We start from the raw sequence: 19,958 nt of genomic DNA, 5'->3' as shown, positions 1-19,958 counted from the left end.
GAAACAGAAAATCACTGTTTGGCAGACCCCAAAGTAATAATCGTGAAAGGCAAGTATCACCAATGGATACTAAAATTAGTGGGTAAAAGTATGATGAGAAACAGAATATTTGCAAGGGGAAAAATAATAATTTTATGTGGATAAACCTGGCATTCACTACCTTTAATCAAGCAACTGAAGTTAATATCACCAGTAATATGTTGACCAGTTAATATTATCAACATTAAGTACCTCCTGATAGGATTCACTGAGATGGGGATAAAAACACTTCTGTGGTCCTTATGCCATAAATGTGGCATCCTTGCCAGAAAAGCATAACTTCAATTTAATCATGAGAGAACATCAGGCAAACCCAAATGAGAGACAAAATAACTGGCCAGTACCCTTTAAAAATGTTAAGCCTGAGGAAGTGTCCCAGATTGGAAGAGACTAAGGACGCATAACAACTAAATGCAATGTGGGATCATGGACTGGATCTTGGACCAGAAAAAAGACATTAGTGGAAGAACTGGAAAAATTCTAATAAGGTCTGTAGTTAATAGTATTGTATCAATGTTAATTTTCTGGTTTAGGTCATTGTACTATGTAGGATGTTATTAGAAGAGGCTGGGTAAAGGATAAACAGGAACTCTACGTACTATTTTTGCAACTTTTTTGAAAATCTAAAATTATTTCAAGATTGAGTTAAAATAAGGGGCTGGCCTGGTGGCACAGTGGTTAAGTTCACATGCTCTGCTTCGGTGGCTGCGGGTTCACAGGTTCAGATCCCAGGCACAGACCTATACACCGCTCATCAAGCCATGCTGTGGCAGCGTCCCATATACAAAATAGAGGAAGATTGGCACAGATGTTAGCTCAGCAACAATCTTCCTCAAGCAAAAAGAGGAAGATTGACAACTGATGTTAGCTCAGGGCCAATCTTCCTCATTAAAAAAACAAAAAGTTAAAATAAAAAAGTATATACTACAGATATATATTTACTGAAAGAAAGATGTCTATGAAATACTCTTAAATGAAAAGAGGTCATAACACAGCATGTAAAATATGATCAAATTTTATTTTAAATATTTGTAAGCATTTATTCATTTAATTATTTGAGTGAATATGTATTAATGAAAAATGCCTCAAAATAAATATAAAACATAAACATTAAAAGAACAAAAATAAACAAGAAATGTTAACAGTGACCATCTCTGGATGGTAAGACTACAGATGTTTAGTTTCTTTTATCTTTTCTTCATTTTCTGAATCTTTAGCAATGAGTATTATTTTATAATTATTAAAAAGAAACAGGAAAATTAATTTTAAAAGAAAGTGAGTGACAAAGGATAAGAAAAAACATAAAACAAAGCCACAAAAAGCTATAAAGTATATAAGCTTATAAATGCAGAAAATATCTCAGAAATATACATAAGAAACTGATATACATAAGAGACTGTTCCTGGGCTGGCCCCATGGCATAGCTGTTAAGTGCACGCACTCCGCTGCTGGCGGCCCAGGGTTTGGATCCCAGGCACACACCGATGCACACCGCTTGTCAGGCCATGCTGTGGCAGCCTCCCACATAAAGTAGAGGAAGATGGGCACGGATGGTAGTCCAGGGCCAGTCTTCCTCAGCAAAAAGAGGAGGATTGGCACGGATGTTAGCTCAGGGCTGATCTTCCTCACAGAAAAAAGAGAAACTGTTCCCTCAGGCAACAGAACTAGGTGGTTATAGGAAAGTGGTGGAAAGGCGCCTTTTAACCATATAGCCTTTTGCACCTTTGATTTTTCATGGGTGATTGAATTACCTACTCAAAAATTAAAAAATAAATAAATAAAAGTTACAAAGCTTGCTCAAAAAAACACTATATATTTGAAATGAGTGGGCCATAAATATGGCTTTAAACTTTATAGACCTACCCTAAAAGTAAACCTAATCAGTTACACAATTCATGGTGGCTATAAAATAAAACAAAGTCCATTGCTCCAGACAACTGTAACTGGTCCTTATTCTAGGATCAGAAAGAAACTTTCCTCAAGGAGCCACATTAAGAAGCTGCAGTGTAACACAACCATTAAACTCTTCATACTAACATCTCTACTGGAGACCCAAGGAGATGATTCATCAGACCACTTCACAAAGCAACTCTCAATCTAAGCCAATGGCATGCTACCACAGAGCAGTAAAAGCAACTCTACAGAGGACCAGTAAAATGCTGTCCAGGAACATCACTCTCTACTGTTTTAATCCAGAGGGAGATTCTTGCTTATGTAGCTAGAGGAACAGACTGCACACCTTAAAGGCAACTGTCTAAAATACAACTTCTCTTGGGCCGGCCCCGTGGCTTAGCGGTTAAGTGCGCGCGCTCCACTGCTGGCAGCCCGGGTTCAGATCCCAGGCACGCACCGACTCACTGCTTCTCTGGCCATGCTGAGGCCGCATCCCACATACAGCAACTAGAAGGGTGTGCAGCTGTGACATACAACTATCTACTGGGGCTTTGGGGGAAAAATAAATAAATTTAAAAAATTAAAAAAAATAAAATAAAATACAACTTCTCATACATACACTTTTGCTAGATATTGTACACCAGTGAATTTGTTAATGTGTTCTCTGGCAAGTGGCTGGAATATGGCTCTGCTATCTTGATGATTAAATATGACCTCACATTACTTAATAGATAATTGACCTGGGGGAAGTGTCAACCTCACGTAAAAACATTAAAAAACAAAGACTACCATTTACTACTACCATCTATAACATTAAAAGTGTAGGAGGACCATAAACTCACAATATTTTTACTTAAATACATTTAGCTTTATGATAGACTTCTTACAATGTTCTTGTTTTGGTGCACATGATTGAAAACTTTGGCATCCTCTGCAGTGTGTTTGGGAACATCTGAGCTATAGAGTACCAAAATATTCTAGAATATAATAGTGAATCTACTCTATGTATAAAATAATAATCAGGGCCCCCAAATTCTAATATATATAACAATGTTCCAATAATATTTTGCTGGAAACATTTTAAAGTAGGTTTCACAAAATGCCTGTTTGGGGAAAAAAACAAAAAAAGTCAATTTAAAAAAAAACAAAGAACCCATAGCTTTAAGTCATTCTTTTTCCTAGAGTACCCTCCAAAATAAAACCTGTGAAAAGTACACCAGAGCAACTGAACAACACTTCTACTTCATGGGATTATTATCCAACAATTAATGTTTTAGAATAGTTGACCATAAAAGCTAATTAATTATGACCAACTATTCTAAAACATAAGTTGTTTTTTTCGATAACGTCTCTCAATTCTTTTTTTTTTTTGTAGAAAGACTAGCCCTGACCTAACACCCAATGCCAATTCCCCTCTTTTTTTTGCTAAGGAAGATTGGCGCTGGGCTAACATCCATGCCCATCTTCCTCTACTTTATATGGGATGCGGCCACAGCATGGCTTGACAAGTGGTGCGTCGGTGCACGCCTAGGATCCAAACCTGCGAACCCCAGGCCACCACAGCAGAGCACACGCACTTAACCACTGTGCAACCGGGCTGGCCTCAAAGTCTCTCAGTTCTTAACTGATAAATCCCATGAAATAAGAATTCTTAGTTACCTTGATGTACTTTTCCTGTGGGTGATTATAAAAGCATATCATCTAGTATAAGACAAACATTGTCTTTGAGCTTCCCATATCAAGAAGGGCATGCATTGAGCTTCTTCAAAAGAAGTGGTATCCTTTTTTTTTTTTGTAATTTATTTATTTATTTATTTATTTCACCCAAAGCCCCAGTAGATAGTTGTATGTCATAGCTGCACATCCTTCTAGTTACTGTATGTGGGACACGGCCTCAGCATGGCCGGAGAAGTGGTGCGTCGGATCATGCCTGGGATCCGAACCCGGGCCGCCAGCAGCAGAGCGTGCGCACTTAACCGCTAAGCCACAGGGCGGCCCGGAAGTGCTATCCTTATATTTCCAGCCAAGAGGTCCCAAGAAACAGTGCCATCCCAGTAGCAAGGAACACACCTAGCACCTAGATCTGGTTTCTTTTTTTTTTTTTTTTTGTGATGAAGATCAGCCCTGAGCTAATATCCATGCTAATCCTCCCCTTTTGGTGAGGAAGACCGGCTCTGAGCTAACATCTATTGCCAATCCTCCTCCTTTTTTTCCCCCAAAGCCCCAGTAGATAGTTGTATGTCATAGTTGCACATCCTTCTAATTGCTGTATGTGGGACCCGGCGTCAGCATGGCTGGAGAAGCGGTGCGTCGGTGCGCGCCCGGGATCCAACCCCGGGCCGCCAATAGCAGAGCGCATGCACTTAACCGCTACACCACGGGGCCGGCCCCTAGATCTGGTTTCTAAACAATATTCTCGGATAGAAAGAATCACGGCTCCTTGGAGAAGTGGTTGATTCCAGGGATGGATCAAGGAAAATATAAGATAAGCCTGGAGCATCTCATGGTTCCAGAAACTAATGAAGTGCTAAAAAAAAAAAAAAGGTGGGAGGGAGGTATGTCAGAAGGACAAAGGAATCAACCTGAAAGGGGTCCCAATGGAATAATTTAAGCAATAAAATAAGTCCATGAGTCCATACTGATATAAATAAATGATTGAATGGATAAATAAACAAATAAGAAAGGACAACTCTTCCTTATAGAAGAATTCCAATTAATAAACGAAGAAGGAATGAAGGAAATAGAAAAGTCACCATTATAACACCACAGTAATGTCTGCTACAGGCAAGATCAACCTACAAATGCAAAAAGTAGTGGGCAAAACTTAACGAGAAACAGGATATTTACAGAGCTCCAAAGTATATCCCTAAAATGTTTATTAATTAACAAGGGAAAATAGCAATTTTACAGTGGGAAAACAGGGCAGATACTACCTTATCCAAGGGATTAAGATTAACATCACCAGTAATAAGACTTTTCAATAGGATGTACCCCCTGGTCCAATGCATCAAGAGGGTCACATCACTTCAGTGGGATTCTTCCGCCAAATCCATTACCTCAGTCTAACTATGAGAAAACATCAGACAAACCCAAACTGCGGGACATTCTACATAATACCTGACCAGTACGCTTTAAAAGCGTCAAGGTCATAAAAGACAAGGAAAAGCTGAGGAACCGTCACAGATCACAGAATAAGGAGACACAACAACTAAATGCAATATAGGATCCTGAATCAGATCCTGGAACAGAAACAGAACAGTGGAAAAAATGGTAAAATCTGAATAACAACTATAGTTTAGTTAACGGTATTTTACCAGTTATTCTCTTAGTTTTGATCACTGTACCATGATTATGCAGGATGTTAACATGAGGGGAAGCTGGGTGAAGGGTATACGGGATCTCTTTGTACTATCTTTGCAAATATTCTGTATGTTTAAAATTATTTCAAATAAAAAGCTAAAAAAACAAACAAAAAAGTACTGGTATCCAGTCTCTGGATCCAGCTGCAATTTGCAGGAAATACAGAGGACACAAGAACATTTTATACTGTACCATGAATACACAATCACGAAAATCCAAATTATGGGAAACTTTACAGGTCAAATGGTCTGGGTTCTTTAACAGATATATAAAACAATGGGACAGACAGGGACCTTCAAGATTAAGGGATACTTAAAAGACATATAAAAACTTTTTTTTAAGGGTAAGACTAAGCTTTAGTGTCTAGGGATGCTCATTTGGGTAATAAAACAAAAAAAAAAGGAAAGATATTACTACAAACATGAGGATAATGGTTACTTATGAAGGGGCTGAGGGGACTGATTGAGATGAGGCATATGGAAAGGCTTCTGGCTGGAGTGAGCGGCCAAGTTCTGATTCTTGACTTGGATGACAGCTACAAAAGTGTCTGTCTTACAATAACTCATATGCAATACATTGTTGTGTGTGGTTTACTAATTCCGTATTTTATTTAACAATAAAAGTTTTTTGTTTTTTTATGTAGTGCAGTCAGAAGCCTTCCTCCTGACTCTGACTCTCATAGCTGCATTGGAGCTTGGGCTCTACCCTGAACTCAAGAAGCTAAGCCCATACTAATTCTTAATCTTTAGGTCAAAGGCTGAGGAAATATCAAAATATCACAGAAAGGTTCCAAAATTATTTCTGACGGATTTCTACACAAGATAGTATACAGTAAACTCAGATGGAAAAGCCATGCCTAAGATAGCTAGCTATTCACATAAAACATTATTATCTACCTGACTTTGGGCAAGTGACTTAACCTCTCTGTGCTTCAATTTTCTCATCTATAAAATGGGGTTAACAGTAATATTTATATCATAGAGCAGCTGTAGAGATTAAATTAGTTTTTTAACATACCTAAAGTGCTTAGAACAGTGCTTGGCAGATAGAAAGCATTACACTAATTATTATTATTTTTATTGGACTGAGAAGCACATGCTTACATTTTGTCAAGCAGGAAATCTGTATAAATTTTAGTTGAACTATCAAATAAATTGACGAGTCTGTAGAAATGAGGGACATAAAAAAGATCTCTTTCCTATTATAATGGATATCTGTTATTTTCACCTGCCCAACATCAATTTCCCCTTCTTCTGGTAAGAGCACCCTAGTTTTCCTATAGGATACCCCCCTCTTACATGGTTTGGCAGGTTGCCCTCTCTCCAAAGAAGAAGATATAGATACATGACCCAGGCTGACCCCAGTAATTGGTTTAAGAATTGGCATATTACCCAAATAAGTTCAGCGTGACTCAATTCCAAGGCTTTTGTTGTGCTCTTTAACAAGAGTCACTCTCTTTCCACTGGACTTGACACTGTGAGGACACAAAAGGCAGAGGCTATTAGTAGCCAATCTTGCCAATATCTGGGAAGAGCCTTCCAGAATGCAGTCGATGCCAAAACAGAAAAAGAATAAGTCCTGAGGAAATCATTGAGTCTCTGGACTCCAGCTAGGCCTGAAGTCAGGATCTACCCTTTGATCGTTCCATTATATAGGCCAGTAAATTCACTTTTTATTATAATTTGGCCAGTTTAAGTTGGATTCTGTCATTTGCACGTGAAAGAACTGACAATCCATTTAAAACCCTTCAGATATCTGAAGACAAGAATCATCCCCTCCAAGTATACAACTTCTTACTTATTCCCATCAAAAATCAGTCCATGATTACAGCCATCAAAATCTATTTGGATCCAAGGCCCTTCACCCAAAGAACTGGTCACTCAAAAAACTCAAACTGGGGCTGGCCCAGTGGTGTAGTGGTTAAGTGCGTGCGCTCCGCTTTGGCGGCCCGGGGTTCGCAAGTTCGGATCCCAGGAGTGCACCAACGCACTGCTTGTCAGGCCATGCTGTGGTGGCATCCCATATAAAGTAGAGGAAGATGGGCACAGATGTTAGCCCAGGGCCAATATTCCTCAGCAAAAAAAGAGGATTGGCATCACATGTTAGCTCAGGGCTAATCTTCCTCACACACAGAAAAAACTCAAACTGTCATGTGAAACCAGAAGGGCTCCGATTTCAATATTTTTAAATGCCTACCTTTTAGGGTTTAATACAATCACCTGCTTTATAAAATATCCCATTTTAAAGTATACTCTGAAGACAAGTGATACTTACAGATGTCATACTTGACCCTCCCAAATGGGACAAATAGTTATCCTGACTTAATCAGATCCAGATAGGTGATTATAAAATCTCTCTCTCTAGCTGACATTGGCCCCAAGCTCCAGACCCAAACCTTTGAATATCATACTATCATCTTATACACACATCAAACACTGCTGTCCTTTCTGACTCACCTATTTCAGCCAATATCACCACTGTTCTCCCTATTATTTAAACTCAAAATCTTAGAATTAGTCATTTTAGCTTTCATTATCGTGCTAAGAGCTTCAACATGGATTATCTCATTTAATGGGGTACATATTATAACTTTCTATTTTACAGATGAGAAAACTGATGTTAGAGGTCACACATACAGTAAGTGGCAGAGGCAGAGAAAGACTCAAACCCTTTCTGAGATCCCAGACCCTGTGCTCTTAATCACTGTACTACATTGCCTCATCTTTGGATCCTTCACCCTGTCTATCCTATAAGTACTCAGATCTTATGTTTTCTTTTCTTCAATATTTATTCACCAGTAACTATACAACTACTCTATGCCAGGCACAAAGGATTCAGGAATGAACAAAATAATCCTGGCCTTCAAGGAGCTCATAGTACAGTGGAGAAACCAGATATAAACAAATATGATATAAAGTGAGAAATGTTTAAAGTGCTAAGAGAGCAGACGAAGGAGGGCCTAATACTGCCTTGGGTCTTCTAGTATCCAGAAGAAAACAGGAACCAAGTGGCTTCAATAAACAATTCAGTTTGCTCAACAAACAATTATATGCAATATTATATGCAAAAATATCAAGTCTAAGCTCTTACCATCACGCATATGAATTACTACTACCTTTATTGCCATTTGTCAACTGGGAAACTTGGGCAAATTACTTAACTTCTCTAAATCTCAGTTTCATCATCTGTAAAATGGGGAAAATAACACCATCTAACACATAGAATAACTGGAGGATAAAATGAGGTTTAGCACAGTCTCTGATATATAGGAAGTATTTTTAGGAACCTTAGCTCTAATTATTCATAAAACTCCCATTCATCACACCATTCCCCCATTCCAAAATGTCTATGGGATAATCTCAAAACTCTAGTATTGAAAGTTCGAGGATACAAAGGGGACTTCTGGGATGCTGGTAATGTTCTGTTTCTTGATCTGGGTGCTGGCTACATGGGTATACACAGTTTGTGAAAATTCACTGAGCTCTACACTTATATGTGCATGGTATGTTTATTGTACTTCAGTAAAAAAAGTTTTTTAAAAAATCTTCAAACTTTGGCCCTAACCTAACCCCCACCCCATTACTCCCTACTTTGGACATTTCACATTCTTCAACATTTCTTGATCCTGTTTACCTTCTGCTACCTGGAACTTCTCTTTCTCTAATCTTGCTTTCCAAACTCTACATCCTTCAAGAGTTAGCTCAAATCCCTCATCCTTAGGAAATCGGAAAAGAAGAGGACACTTTCTTCAGGGTCAGAACTCCAAGGAAGGAACTGGATTTATACAGGAAGTACACTTTTCATAAATGATGATAACTCTTTGTCTCTCCCACTAGCCTGTGGATCCTTCAGCCCAAACTCTGTCTCATTGTACACGCTGATATAAAACAATGTTTGATGAAGGTCTTAAAGAAATAAGAAGAAACAGTAGAAAAAGCCGCACTGCAAGTCTCACACTGAGATGAGGCGTCTAAGCACACTCACACACTCTCCTCGCTTAGGCAACATTGGTCCCCTCACTCGGGGTCTCCTCACACACCAACCCATACCCCAACGAGCACCACTTGCGATCCCGCGGCAAATCCCAATTCCCATCCGCAAATCCCACTCCACCCACAACGCCCTTTCTTATTCCGACCCTTCCTCAGACCACGCCCCCCGGCTCAGGACCCGAGCGGGACACACCCCCTCAGATCCACTCCTCGGGTGATCTGGCCCCTAGGGCCCAAACCGCATCACGCCCCCCTCCCCTCAGCGGCCCCGCCCTCAGGCCCCGCCCTCTCTGAGAAAGCCAGAGCGGGTTAGTTCCCTCAGAATCTTGAGTTCGAGGCCACTGCCCCCGCCTCCCATTCACGGGGGCCAGGAGAGCAAAGGCGGGGCCTGGCCGCCTACTCGAGCCGGTGACCTTACCTCTTTTCCAAGAGCTTAGTGGGGACACCACTTCCACCCGCTCGGAGATGAACTCGGCCAGGCTGGAGCGGAACAAGGCCGCCCGCACGGTCACGGCCACCACCAGCACCAGGGCCAAGGGAGCCGCCATGATAGCTGGGGCGGGCGGGAAGGCCGGGAGGGAAAGGCGAGGCGGAAGAGCCTTGCGACCAGTGCGCCACCCTCCGTAGTTCCAAGGGCCAGCGCGCCTCGCTGCTGCGCCAGGAGCTGCCAGACTAGGGACTACCACTCCCAGGGAGCCTTGCGGCGAGACCCGGCGGGACGACGGAAAGCGAGGCGTCTCAAGCTTGTAGCAAAGGATTGGGCGACGTCGCCTACGATAGCAGGTGAATTGTAAAAGCCCTCAGGGCCTGGAGTGTTGCTGAAATTAGACAAGTGAAGGTAGTTATCTTCCTAGGACTGTGAGAGAGTTTTAAAGAGATGTTAACTTCACTCTTGTGTGTATGTTTTTAATGTGAAAATGTTTCTTTTTTATGTTTTTAAAGAGTATTAAATATGTATTCATTTATTTATTCTACAGTTGTGTATTGAACGCCAACTATATGCCAGGCACTATGTTGGGTTGTGAGGATACATTTTGGAGTGGTAAACAGATTTATTAGCTCTGCGGCCTTGAACAAGTTGCTTAACCTTTCTGTGCCTTGGGTTCCTCATCTGAACAATGTGCTTGCTGGTTGTTGGCTGGTACAGGCTCACTAGAAACTGTTAGAAATGCTTAGATGCGGGCCGGCCCTGTGGCTTAGCGGTTAAGTGCGCGCGCTCTGCTACTGGCCGCCGGGTTCAGACCCCAGGCGCGCACTGCCGCACCGCTTCTCCGGCCATGCTGAGGTGGTGTCCTACATACAGCAACTAGAAGGACGTGCAACTATGATGTACAACTATCTACTGGGGCTTTGGGGGGAAAAAAAAAGAGGAGGAGGATTGGCAATAGATGTTAGCTCAGAGCCGGTCTTCCTCAGCAAAAAGAGGAGGATTAGGACGGATGTTAGCTCAGGGCTGATCTTCCTCAAAAAAAAAAAAAAAGAAAGAAATGCTTAGAAATTTTGCCAGTTGCTTTTAAACACAGCCATTATCAAAAATTAAATTATATAAACTTACAGTTAAATAAGTTATATTAAAAACAAAGTAATAAATACTCAAAGCTCATCACTTCCTAATTATTTTACTACAGTTTTATCTGTGCTCTTGAGGTTATTTACCACTGCTATATCACTTTATGGCAAGTACTGTATAATGGTGGCGCTACTGCCCTTCGCTTCCCAAATCGGTGTTCAGTGACGTCAGGTTGGTAGCTTGAAATCCCTACTGATGGGAATGTTTACACCACAGAAATCAGCAGACACTACAAATCAGGGTTTTGGAGTTGAGAGAGCCCACTGATAAGCATTAAGTAGCACACCACTTCATTAGTTAATATATGAAAAGTGCCTATGGTGAGTGCTTAAATGTTAGCTATAAAAATTAATATTAAATAAATATATAAGGAAATTTCAGATCTGTGAATAAAATGAAACAGGTTGCACCATCAAGAATAACTTGGCAGAAGAGTGGTGGTAACAGTGGAGAGGGTGGTAAAGGAAGGCTCTGGGAAGAGGTGACATTTGAGCTGAGACCTAAAGGATGAGAAACTAATCAGAGCTTCCAAGTGAAGGGAACAGCCTCTGAGTCAGGAAACAGCAGGTGTGTTTGAGAAAGGAAACAAGTATGGTCCAAGTGGAGAGACTAGTAGAAGGTGTGGGTGAAGAGGCAGATAGGGGCTAATCAGGTAGGGACCTGTTCTCCATGGTTGGGAAGTTGGGCTTTACTGAAAGTGCAATCTATGTGCCACTGGAGAATTTTAAACCAGAAAGTGATGTGGTCAGATTTTTAAGAGATCGCTATATCCCCAGGCCGTGTGCTGGGTGTTGGGGAATATTGCAGTGATAAAGTTTCACTCCCTGCCTTTATGGAACTTGGAAAATAGTTGAAGAGAGCTGATAGTCTTAAGAATAACACAAATAAAAGTAAAATCACGAACCATGGTGAGAGAAGGAAAAAGGGGAGCAGGATGCCACGAGAATCCAAAAATCAGCCCTGGAGCTGATAGCTTTCTTGACCAGTGGGAGGGGCAGGTCTCCATTGGGAGAGAGGATCATGAAGGAATGGAGAGAGGTACTCTCATCCTTTGAGCCCTGCTCTGCAAGCACTGTGGCATACTTTTAACACACGTGAGCTTATTTAGTCTGCACAACCTTCCTTCATAAAGATGTGTTGGTACCTAAAAGGAGGAGCTATATGTATCACATCATCTTAGAGGATATATATATATATACACTATATAAATATAGTATATAGATATATGTATTACATCATGAAAAGTGGAAGTGATTATAACACAAACCTCATTGTGAAGATTGAAGAAGATTGTGTAATATAAAATGCTACCAAGTGCTCAATATACATTAGTTAGCTGTTTTGTTATTATTTACATCATCCTAACAGATGACTTAAAAATTCTTCTTTGGGTGAAGATTGTCGTTGCTTGGGAAAAACAGTGATTAGCCATTATAGGTAGAAGGTGTAACCCAAGTCAGTGGTTCTTAAACATGAGTGTGCATGGATCATAGACCTAAATATAAGAGCTAAAACTATAAGCCTCCGAGAAGAAAACGTAGGAGTAAATCTCCATGACTTTGAGTTAGGCAATGTTTCTTAGATACAACACCAAAAGCACAGGCAACAAAATAAAAAATAAATAAATTGGACTTCATAAAAATTAAAAACTTTTGTCCTCCAAAGGACACCATCAAGAAATGAAAAGACAACCCACAGAATGGGAAAAAATATCTGCAAATCACATATCTGATTAGGAACTTTTATCTAGAATATATAAAGAACTCTTACAACTCAATAATAAGAAGACAACCCAATTAAAAATGGGCAAAGGATTTGAATAGACATACACGTCTCCAAAGAAGATACACAAATGGCCAATAAGCATGTGAAAAGATGCTCGACACCATTAGTTATTGGGGAAATACAAATCAAAACCACAATGAGATATCATTTCACACCCACTAGGATGGCTACACTAAAAGATAGATCTTAACAAGTATGGCAAGGAATTGGAGAAATTGGAACCCTTATACATTACTGGTGGAATGTAAAATGCTGTAGTCACTTTGGAAAACAGTTTGGCAGTTCCTCAAAATGACATGTCCACACAAAAACTTGTACACAAATGTTCGTAGATTATTTATAGTTATTATTTGAAATAGCCAAAAAGTGGAAACAACCCAAATATCCATTTTGTTTGCCAAGAATGGATAAACGAAATATGGTATATCTATACAATGGACTATAAGTGGACAATAAAAAAGAATGAAGTATTGATACAGGCTATAATATGGATGAACCTTGAAAACATGCTAAGTGAAATAAGACAATCAGAAAAGACCACATTGGGGCCGGCCCTGTGGCTTAGCGGTTAAGCGCACACGCTCCACTGCTGGCGGCCTGGGTTCGGATCCCAGGCGCGCACCGACGCACCGCTTCTCCGGCCATGCTGAGGCCGTGTCCCACATACGGCAACTAGAAGGATGTGCAGCTATGACATACAACTATCTACTGGGGCTTTGGGGGAAAAAAATAAATAAATAAAATTATTAAAAAAAAAAAAGACCACATGTTGTATAATTCCATTTATATGAAATGTCCAGAATAGGCAAGTCTATAGAGACAGAAAGTAGATTAGTGGCTGCCTAGGGCTGGGGTGGTTGGGGAGGTAGGAAAGGGGAAATAACTGCTAATGGGTACAGGATTTCTTTGGGGGATGATGAAAATCTTGTAAAATTACATTGTGGTGATGGTTGTACAACACTGTGAATATACCAAAAACCACTGAACTATACAATTTAAATGGGTGAATTTTATGGTATGTGTATTATGTCTCAATATCTTTTAAAAAGAAATGAGCATTAAAATCACTTGGGAGATATATTCTTTAAATGTAAATTTCTTAGCTCTGCCCTAGAGATTGTGATTCACTTGGCATGGGCTGGAGCCCAGGAACCTGTTTTCTTTTTTTTTTTTTTTTTGTGAGGAGGACTAGCCCTGAGCTAACATCCGATGCCAATCCTCCCCCTTTTTCTTGAAGAAGACTGGCCCTGGGCTAACATATGTGCCCATCTTCCTCTACTTTATATGGGACGCCGCCACAGCATGGCTCGACAAGTGGTGCGTCAGTGCGCACCCGGGATCCGAACCAGCAAACCCCGGGCCGCTGCAGCTGAGCGCGCGCACTTAACCGCTGCGCCACTGCGCCACCGGGTGGCCCCAGGAACCTATTTTCTTAATCTCTCCAGTTTATTCTGATGCTGGTGGTTCAGGAACCATACTTTGAAGAACATTACCCTGAAGGCATGGGTATCCAGTAGCTTATGCAACAAAAAGATGAAAATAGTAATAATAGGTAGCAAGTATTGAGTGCTTACTATGTGCTAAGTATTATTTTAAGTGCTTTACCTGTTTTATCTCATTTAATGTATATACTATTACAGGTACTATAATTTCCCGATCACCACATGCACATGAGGAAACTGAGGCACAAAGAGATTTAGTAATTTATCTAAAGTCACATAGCTGGTAAATGGTGTAACTAGGATCTGAGTGTTAGCTCCAGACATTGTGGTTAAGCTGCTCTGCCTCAGAAAATGAGAGGAATTTGGGTTGGGTTGGTTGAGTTGGGTTGGGTTATTTTGTTGTTATAGCTGAGAAGGGAAGGGTAGAGAATTCAAAGGAGGGCGATAATAAAGGAACAATCAAGGTGATTTCTCTCCTGAGAAGCCAGAGATTCCAGACGATAGGTAGGTTACCTAGGAGGAAGAAACTGAGGCTCTAAGATATTAAGTAACCAGCTTTAAGCCACACACCTGAGTAGTTTTTCCTTTAGCATTTATTGAACACCTACCATTGCCAGGTCCTGCACTAGGCTGTGGAGATACAGTCTATCCAGCAAGTTTCTCTTATTCCAAATAGCAAACCGATTCTGGTCATCTTTAACATAAAGGAAATTAACTAGGAGGCAATGAGGGAGCTCACAGGGCCAAAGAGAAGACTGGGGAACCAGACTTGGAATAGTCAGGACCCAGGTAGACAACACAGGGCCTGGGTAGCAGGAACCACCTGTCAGGTCAACCAGGTACTACCACGGGAATGAGTGAACTCCAGCCAGTTTTTAATGGCCTTGCATCATGCCATTCAACAAAAGTCTTGGAAAGAGTATGAGATTGATTGAGATTAGGTCCCATACCTGCCTCTTGGCTGTGTGTAGGGCAGCAAGAGAAAAGGATCTGTAAGAAGTCGGATGATGAATTTACTATGCTTGCCTTAGGACAGCACACCCTGAGGCAGTTGAGTGAATTCATTTGAGTAAAGGCAAAGGGTGATTGGATGTGCTGGATGAGAAAAAAAGGCAAGTATCCACTAATAATGGTGATGAGAAAGATAGATACAGTCCCTCCCATATTGGAGTTTATAGTCTAGCAGGAAGTCATATAAAATAGAAGTAATCAGACAAATAAAATAATTAGAGGTTGTGATTAGACCTATGAGGGCAACAGACCAGGAGCAATGATAATGAATAATGGAGGACCTACTATAGACTGGATTGGGTGGTCAAAGAAAGTCTGTCTGAGGAGACAATATTTAAGCTGAGACCTAAAGGATGAAGAGGAACCAATGATAGAAAGAACTGTCAATGGGGAATGGTGCGTATGGCAAGGAGACAATTGAGGTTACAGTGAACTTGCAGTGAGGGAGGCCAATGTGGAGTGAAGTGAGCAAGAGGTGAGACTTGGAGAAGTAGGCAAGGGTCAAGTGGCTTTTGTGGACCATGAAGCAAAGTTGGATTTTTATTCTAAGAGCAATGGGAAGTCCACTAAAGAGTTTCAGTTAGAGTTGGAACATGATCACAATTTAGATTTTAAAAATATCCCTCTGGCTACTGGGTGAATAATGGATTGGAGGAAGCGAGGGTGGCATCAGGAAGACCAGTGAGGAGGCTGCTGCTGTCAACCAGGTGAAAGAAGATGGTAGCTTGGACCAGGGCGGTAGAGTGAAGTGGGTGGATTCAAGAGATATTTTGGAGGTAGCATTGATCAAGTGATCAGTTGCTTCCTGAATCCCACTATATCTGGTCCCTGGCGCTCAGGGACTTTAAAGGTCTGATGGACGGTTCTCTGAAACTTTCATTAATAGAAATTTGACACACAGAAACTTAGAGCAATAATCTCAGATTGACAAGTATACAAAATCTTTAAACACAACCGAGGGCTGTTTTCCACCCCAGCTGCCTGATGACCAGCCACCGTTATGAATGACACAAGTAACCAGCCAGGCAAGGAAGTTCTTGACATACCAACTGTCTCTACAGAAACGAATGGTCATAGAGGTCCTTCACCCTGGGAAGGCAACAGTACCTAAGCCATAAATTCTAGAAAAACTAACCCAAATGTATGCGAACACACCAGATAATTATCTTTGTCTTCGGATGTGAACCCACTTTGGCAGTGGCAAAACAACAGACTTTGATAAAATTTACAATTGCTTGGATTATGCAAAGAGAAATCAACCCAAACATAGATTTGCAAGATATGGCCTGGATGAGAAGGAAAGAACTCAAGAAAATCACCAAAGAAACACAAGAACAGGGTAAAAAAAAGTCAGAGTTGCCATCAAAGCGGAAAGAAGGATTAAAGATACAGCATTGGCTTGATTTGTGTTTGTGCAGATTTTTCACCAGAAGACAATAAACTATACAAAAACTCAAACAATAACAACTCAACAAATGGGGGTGAGTGGAAGGCAGTGTCATGTAGGGAAAAATAATTAAAGGCATCCTTAAGATTGAAAAAGTAGGAAAGGCCTAATCTAGTTCACTGTACAGATTGGGAAACTATGGCCCAGAAAGGAGCAGCGCCTGGCCCAAGATCACACAGCAAGTCAGTGGTGGCACTAGGCTCAGAAATCAGGGTTCTCATCATCTGTCTCCTATACTAGCTACCTCTTGTTCCTAAGCTGGGTTTCTGGTGAGGCCCCATGGGAGGCCCACACGAGCTCCCTCCTCGGCTCTTGGATCTGCGTATTGTAAGGGTCCAAAAGGAACCAGAGATCTGGCCTTACATAATGCCTGAGGACAGGTTTCCGGGACCCTGTGCCTCCAGCTCTCTCAATTTCCTTCCTGTCGCCTACCTGCAAATGCCCACCATTGCAAAAGCCATGTTAGGAAAACAAGACCAAGATGTAAATCAGGCCTACAGGCCGGCCCCGTGGCTTAGCGGTTAAGTGCGTGCGCTCCGCTGCTGGCGGCCCGGGTTCGCATCCCAGGCGCGTACCGCCGCACCGCTTCTCCGGCCATGCTGAGGCTGCGTCCCACATACAGCAACTAGAGGGATGTGCAGCTATGACATACAATTATCTACTGGGGCTTTGGGGGAAAAAATAAATAAATAAATAAATTTAAAATAAATAAATAAATAAACCAGGCCTACAACCTGAAGGCTAAAGTTTGGCTCCCCCTCCCCTAGCCTCCTCTCTCTGAGCCCCTCTCCCTCCTCAGGAGCCACACCCTCCACAACTATGCATCCAGACGCCTCATGCCCTGCCTTCAAACACACACAAACTTCCCTGCTCTGGGAAAGAAGACAGGTATAGTGGGCTTTGCTTGTTGCTTCCTGGCATTCATTCCCCCTTTACCCTTTCCTAATAGGACCCTGAATTCTCAGCCATGTGATTTGAGTAGAATTGACCTCAACCCCATTTCCAGGAATGGGCCCTAAATGGCTGAAATTAATCAATACATTCCAAATCCCTAGCCTCAGTGATTGGTTCAGGGATGAGCATATGACCCAAATCAGGTCAATCAGAGCCAACAACACAATTCTGGAATTTTGGATCAAGCCATTTGGGGATATGAGCCTTGTCTTTGCTGGGTTTGAGCTTGGAAGCACCCAGACCTATGAGCAGCTGGCAGCTTATATGTACAAGGCAAGATAAGGCAAGGCCAAGGCCACTGATTCTTTCTACTGGTAAAGATACAATGAGCCACTTTTCAATTTAAGCAGTTTATTACTTACATAGACAGCAAGAAGAACAAGCCAGCTCCCTGTGATCCTTGTTCCACACACCAAAAAGGATGGCACTGAAACAAAAGGGGCTGGACAATTGCAACATGAGTTGTGGGGTACTTTGTTGCTAAGGAGCCAATTCTAGACTGCAGTTAACAGGTTTTATATTCTGCAGGTCGGTTCTGAGTAGGGTGGGGCAGAAAGTCTTTTTGTCAGAACCTGGGAAGCAATAAAACTGTCTCATGACAGTCTCCCAGGGGAGATAGGAAGGCAAGTGGAAAGTGGCCTCAACGCCTTACAAGCCTCCCACCTTCTCATGTTCTGGGAGGATCACAAGGCATTCTGCCAAGACTCAGATAAGCTTTTCAAACTTTTACCTGTGTGACCTATATGAATGAATATGTGCAGGGTCACCAGGGTGCCGTGGCAGAGCCATTTCCCTACACTATCATGTGGTCACAAAGAGACAGCCTGTCAAGAATTAATCCAACTCCTAGGAAGTGTTTTGGAGAAATTAGAAAAGATTGGATCTTAGTTCCATTATTTGAGCCAGTGGATCAAGACTTGCCTGAAGGCAATTATTACTGAACAGTTCAATCAAATTCCTTTCCTAGTTTAATCCAGTCTGAGTTGGGTCTTTAGTTACTTGCAACCAAAAGCTCTTAACCAATAGAACAGGAGATGGAACACAGCCTCCCAAAGGACTCTTATATACTTTCCTGGTTTCAATTATTATTTATATATTGATGACTCTCAGATCTTTATCTCCAGTCCAGATTTCTCTTGTTGCGATTCAGACATACAATCAAACTACCTCCTAGACATCACCACCTAGGATATCCCAAAGTCACTTTAAACTCCAAGTATCTAAAACTGAGCTCATGATCTTCCTTCCTTCCAACTCACTCTTCCTCTTCAATTCCTTGTCCCTGTGAATGGCACCACCAGTCTTTCACTTGCTCTGCCAAAAACCTGGAAATCAGCCTTGACACCTCCCACTTCCCCTTGCCTTGTATACAATCTACTTTCAAGCTTTGACCTAAATATCAGTCAAATCCACCTACTCTTGTTCTTCTTTACTGCCACCACCCACCAGCATTTCTCACCTACATGTCTGCTATACTCTCCTGACTGGTCTCCTGCTACCACTCTCTGTTCTCTAACCCATTCTCCATGCCTGACACCCATTGTTGAATGAATGAATGAATCAACAAGTGAATGAATGAATATCACTAACCTGGTCACTGATTTTCCTTTGCACTTAGTTTTTTTTTTTTTTTTTAGGAAGAGCAGCCCTAAGCTAACATCCATGCCAGTCCTCCTCTTTTTTTTGCTGAGGAAGACTAGCCCTGGGCTAACATCTGTGCCCATCTTCCTCCACTTTTTTATATGGGACGCCGCCACAGCATGGCTTGACAAGCGGTGCATTGGTGCGTGCCCTTGGTGCACGCCGGGGATCCGAACCCGGGCCACCAGCAGCAGAGCGCACGCAGTTAACCGCTATGCCACAGGGCCGGCCCCTCCTTTGCACTTAGTTTAAGAACCAAGTCCATAAGATGGCTCACCAGGGCCAGCATGATCTATCCCCTACCTACCTCCCTTGCCTCATCCCCCACTTTTCTGCACTATTTGCACCTGAGAAAATAAACTATCAATAGTCATTCCTGGGCTGGCCCCGTGGCTTAGCGGTTAAGTGCGCGCGCTCTGCTGCTGGTGGCCCGGGTTCGGATCCCGGCGCGTACCGAGGTACTGCTTCTCCAGCCATCCTGAGGCCGCGTCCCACATACAGCAACTAGAAGGATGTGCAGCTATGACATACAACTATCTACTGGGGCTTTGGGGGGAAAAAAATAAATAAATAAAATCTTTAAAAAAAAAAATAGTCATTCCCTTGGTACATTCTACTTTGTACACCCCACCTGCTACCCGCAACAGCACCTGTCCTCACTTGGCAAAGTCCTACTTATGCTTCAAGGGCCATTCTTAAAGTTTGCTTCTTTACGGAAGACTTTGATTCCATCAGGGAGTCAGTTCTTTCTCTATGCTCCCAAAGCACTCAGGAGTGGCCTTTAACCTGCACTTAGTAATCACCTAATCACCGATAATTCTGTT

At 41.8% G+C, this 19,958-nt stretch overlaps 1 protein-coding gene across 2 annotated transcripts in view; it reads right to left on the bottom strand.

Moving 5' to 3' along the window:
- Nucleotides 1–9,849, bottom strand: part of PIGU (phosphatidylinositol glycan anchor biosynthesis class U) — a 93,983-nt gene extending 84,134 nt beyond the window's left edge. Inside the window, exon 1 of one of the 2 annotated variants that reach the window (XM_058562864.1) lies at nt 9,703–9,849. In XM_058562864.1, the coding sequence (XP_058418847.1) occupies nt 9,703–9,832 (130 nt within the window). In that variant the 5' untranslated portion in view covers nt 9,833–9,849. The remainder of the gene's footprint in view (nt 1–9,702) is intronic. The other variant, XM_058562863.1, reaches the window with a different exon arrangement.
- Between the last annotated feature and the right edge of the window lie 10,109 nt (nt 9,850–19,958).

Source organism: Diceros bicornis, chromosome 19 (genome assembly GCF_020826845.1).
Source record: "Diceros bicornis minor isolate mBicDic1 chromosome 19, mDicBic1.mat.cur, whole genome shotgun sequence".
NCBI classification, from domain to species: Eukaryota; Metazoa; Chordata; class Mammalia; order Perissodactyla; family Rhinocerotidae; genus Diceros; species Diceros bicornis.
Note: the sequence above shows the minus strand (reverse complement) of the source record. Positions and strands in the feature narration are given on the sequence as shown.